General features: G+C 36.4%; 2 protein-coding genes across 2 annotated transcripts in view; one reads left to right on the top strand and one right to left on the bottom strand.

Moving 5' to 3' along the window:
• Window positions 1-638: 638 nt before the first annotated feature.
• Window positions 639-3,657, bottom strand: LOC107041435 (39S ribosomal protein L1, mitochondrial). Its single transcript, XM_015262005.1, has 8 exons — window positions 3,570-3,657; window positions 3,115-3,319; window positions 2,224-2,425; window positions 1,928-2,107; window positions 1,422-1,536; window positions 1,109-1,227; window positions 932-1,029; window positions 639-847 (listed from the first exon to the last, which is right to left on the bottom strand). Exons 1-8 carry the CDS (start codon window positions 3,586-3,588, stop codon window positions 715-717), a joined length of 1,071 nt encoding a protein of 356 aa, XP_015117491.1. The 5' UTR covers window positions 3,589-3,657; the 3' UTR covers window positions 639-714.
• Window positions 3,658-3,956: 299 nt separating this feature from the next.
• LOC107041439 (CCR4-NOT transcription complex subunit 6-like) overlaps window positions 3,957-4,693 on the top strand; it is a 541,863-nt gene continuing 541,126 nt past the window's right edge. Inside the window, exon 1 of the mRNA XM_015262015.1 lies at window positions 3,957-4,036. The gene's annotated coding sequence lies outside the window, so the exon portion shown is untranslated. The remainder of the gene's footprint in view (window positions 4,037-4,693) is intronic.

A 4,693-nucleotide genomic window follows, 5' to 3' on the forward strand; every position in this document is an offset into this window, starting at 1 on the left:
CATTATCAAATATTGACATTGTCATTCTTTCCTGTTCGGATGCGACTTTATGTGTGATTCATCTCTGTTCTATTAATTAATCTAAAGAGTTGTAAATGAATACGCCCCTTCGGTTCTGAATTATGACTTCTTCAAATACAACAATATTCTCCATTGTTGCCTCATTTTTGCTCAATTTTATTCTCTATTTCCCCTGTGTAATGGGATGTTAATAATGATTTAGTTGAAAGAAAATACTATTTGAGATAATTTCCATTGGCAACGAATGAAATACGGCGAAGTAAATTGAATTTAAATAGTTCGATTATGGATCTATTAGAGGAACCATTAGAAAATCGATTCAATAGTAGATTGATAAGACTATTTCATTTTAAATCTCGTTGGAATAAAATATCAAATATCCATTTTATTCCAATTTCAGAAAGATAAATCGTTAAATAATGGTACTTTAATCAAAATTGTCAACTTGAAAAACCCATTTTCAATAATAATTCTATTAAATTCACATGAAATAGTCCCAGCTCTAAGTGGAAATAATATCCTCAATGGTTACCTCATTTTTTCCCGCCTTAATTCTCAATTCTGCTCTTGAAATTTGATACTCAGGATGATGGTGGGGATTTAAGTGGAGCTGTGAATGTAATGAAAGATATTTTTATTTAGGTTATTAGTGGCTTTGTTTTATTTATGCTTTTTGAGGAAGTGATTACTAAGCTAAACGCGAATTGATGCCTCTTCCTCCTCGTCTGAATCATCACTTTCGTCATCGGCCTTCGTTGGCTGATCGAGATATTGCTCAAAGTCGAGTTTTAAGGTTTCATGTGTTGCCGCACCCTTTAGACTCGTTCTGTGAACAGAGGATTATTTTTATTTCAGGGAGGGGGGAGGAGATTATGTTTCGGTTTACGATGAGATGAGGAATAGATTTTACCTGCATATGAATGGGTCATCACGTTTGGGTTTCATTTTATTGACGTCTTGGACTACCGCTTTGAAGTTCTCTTCGAGGTCTTTTGGATCCATTGAGAGCTGGGAAATTATGACAAATTTAGAATTTTTTCCATTTATTCGCTATTTCTCTGAGGGTTTTAATCACCAAGTTACGTACTTTACCAATGGGGACGGTTATTGTTGCGAATTGAGGTTGCCTCTCATGGAGAATTGCACTGTACTTGATTCCATGGAGAATTTTTTTAATCATCGCTGGCAAATCGAGTCCCAAAGTACCTGAGAACAATTTTTTTATAATTTGATGGTTCTACTTTATTTCATGATGATTTTTTTCTTATATTTTGGGATCCAAAGAAGATGGAGAAATCTTTTTAAACCTCAGTCTTATTGTTCAGAATAAATCTTGAACAGTAGACAATTGTAGGCAATTCATTTGGCTCTGCTCATCTACAGATTAATTATTAATTTACCTGCACGAGGATTGGGATATTTCCTCTTCATCAACCCCCTAATGACAGAGAGCTCAGTAAGGATGTCAGGATGAGCCACAAAATTATGGTAATCGGCCACCGATAGTTCTCCCGACTGCAAGATATATTTAAAATGGATTAAGAAAGCGATTGTTTAGGGGTAAAAATGTCATAATAGCCCATGTTGAATCGTCAATAACTTGAAATTGACGGAGTAAATTTTAAAGTTTTATGCTTTTTTAAACTCTTCCTTTAGGCTTCTCAATGAAACCAATTTGGGTCTGGAAATGAATAAGAGTGTGGTAAAATGCTTTATCCCTATTTTTTCAACACTCCTAATTCACAAAAAATTTATTAGTTGGAGCTCTTCTGGAGTAACAACAAAATGTCAGAAGTGTATTTTTTATAGAAAAAAAAATTATTGATTCTTTTGGAAAAGTAAAGGCTCCACTAATTCTACAAATTTTCCCCATCAAAAACAAATGTATATGATTAATGTTGGTCACCTGAAATTTGGCTATGAGTTCACCACCTCCACTGAGTGTGGCCCCAGCCTTATCAGCAAGGACCAACAATTCTGGAGTCTTAGAAAAGACAACGATACTCCTGTACTCCCCATGATCGAAAGGGCGAGGAATGTCGACTGAACGTGAGAAGGGTTCAACTGTCTTCTTGTCTGTAGCTCCCTGGAGACATAAATAAGTGCAAATGTATTACCAAATTTGTATCACGAACTCCACCATCTACTTAACTACAATCAATAATTCATTACTCGCGATTGCTAGTCCATCAAAATACTCACTCTCATGTCCAGTTCAATAAAAGCATTGAGATAAGCATCGGGCATATTGTAACGTGTTGGGTGATGTGTTTCCCTGTGGCACTGCACTGCCTCCTCGAACGAATACACCCTCCATCTATGGTACTTCTGCAGCCACACGTCATCAGTTGTCACTGCCTTCCACATGTCAAGTCGTTTTACGATATTAAGTGGTAGAGTCTGTCTGAAGAAATGATTAATAATTAATGCAGATGCAGTTGAGGGCTTTGATAGAGAGTTGAAGAAAATGGACCCTCAACTTTTCTGAAAAGGAGCGCATTGTTCTGTTTCTCTGTTTTTTTACCAGTAATGTACTATATTTTTCTTCAGCAATTATGGGTCTGATTCATATATTTACTAATTTATATTGTCAAGCTAATGATAAATTAAGATTAATCTTGATAATAAGAACGATTGAAAATCGTGGGCTGTTGGAAATCAGGATATAATACTAATTAAATGTCAAATCGCGACATTTCGATTTTTATGAAATATTGCTCACGTCCTGGAAAGATAAAAAATAAGCACAAGTTTTTTTGGGGGTCGTCTTATGTTTATAAACATACTGAGGTTCAATCCTCGGTTTACGGTTGGGTTTTTATACTTGCAATTTGACTTTTAATCAGTATTTACAATATCCCATGACCTTCAATCATTCATTACAAACATGGAAATGAATAGTAGAATTAATATTAAATACTCATTTTTTTTACGAAATACTCTAATTGTGTTCTTCCATGAAAGCAGACTTCTTCTCCTTTGCAATGAGTCGAGATTGATTCAAATTAGTGATTCTGTTCCGGAGTTTGGTATTGGGTATTAATTTTTCAGAATTTGAAAGTGTTCATTTTGTCCCAATCTGGTTGTACTTACGATTTTTTGACACGTAAATTGGGCGGAATCCATCCAACCTTCTTCACCTCCGCCACTTTCCTCTTTTTCTTCAACTTTTCCCTCTTCTCTCTGGTGCCCTTACGAGCTGCATACTCACGTACTTGCAACAACGGACATAACAATTGAGTGTACCTCAAGTTGATTCTGGGTTGGAAGACAGCTCCAAGAGCCGAGAAGGCTTTTCCTTCAATGAAATACATTCACTCGGTTAATATATTATTATAAACACTGTAATTCGTGAATTTATTCCCACAAAAACATTGTGACTCTCCACGCAGGTTATGTCACCTCTAAAATGCAGAAATCAACATATTCCCTCTTCCATAAATAATTCAACGAGAACCCTACAATTATCTCATGGCTTAAACTCCAAATTGACAGAATGTCACGGTGAATTTATTATTTAAAACAATATTTTAATCGTCGTGAATTACCTGCGGTGCTGGCCGCCATTTTCACTCGAATGGTAGACGAGAAACAATATTTTACTCGTGAAACGAAACTTTTTTACCGACAGTGGAGCCGACATTTTATCAAACATGGCGCCGAAGATGGCCGCGATGACGAGGGGGTCGTTCTTACAATCTGAGATGGACACATTCCGGTTTGCACACGTTCTACGGAAAATGGCGACAGTACGGAAGGCAGTGGAACAGATGGGCACGGAAATTTGTAGTCACATTCCCGGATTAACAGATTCTGTGAGGTGGTAAAACATGGTTCGATAGTGGAGATATGTCCAGGAAAGGTCTTGCCAGTCGACATTTTTAGTCCAGTGATACGGTGAGAGATGGCGGGATTATTCCCATTTCAAGCGGAATTACAAAGTGAATCGAACTGAAGCAATAGATTGTCAGCCGGAAACTATTATTCATAAACAAATGACGATGACAAATCACTTGTAAGTCGTTAGCAGATAAATGTGATGCATGTTTCAGTGTTTAAGGAGTACTCAATTAATTATTAATATAAAACTACAAACCACGTACAAATTAAGAATCAACAATCACGTGGGAAAAAAAATCGATTTTGGCGAAAGTCGACTTTCCCCTTGGAAAAATCCAAGATCTGATACTTTGGCTCCGGTGAAAAAAAAATTTATTCGGTTTTCACTTTTTCCACATACTTTTGAGTGTTCTGAATAGCCCGTCGCTTAAATAGTTGGAATCAACGTTCACCCTGCTAAAAAATTCGATTTTGGCGAAAGTCGACTTTCCCCTGGAAAAACGAAAAATCTGACCCTTTGAAAATCTGAAAAAAAAACTTTTTCAGTTTTCACTTTTTCCACATACTTTTGACAGTTCTGACAAGCCCGGCGCTTAAATAGTTGGAATCAACGTTCACCCTGCTAAAAAATTCGATTTTGGCGAAAGTCGACTTTCCCCTGGAAAAACGAAAAATCTGACCCTTTGAAAATCTGAAAAAAAAAACTTTTTCAGTTTTCACTTTTTCCACATACTTTTGAGAGTTCCGAATAGACCGTCGCTTAAATAGTTGGAATCAAAGTTCACCCGGCTAAAAAATTCAATTTTGGCGAAAATCCACTTGCCCCGGAAAA

This window comes from Diachasma alloeum, unplaced genomic scaffold (genome assembly GCF_001412515.2).
Source record: "Diachasma alloeum isolate Michigan unplaced genomic scaffold, Dall2.0 Dall_scaffold_00365, whole genome shotgun sequence".
Taxonomy (NCBI): domain Eukaryota; kingdom Metazoa; phylum Arthropoda; class Insecta; order Hymenoptera; family Braconidae; genus Diachasma; species Diachasma alloeum.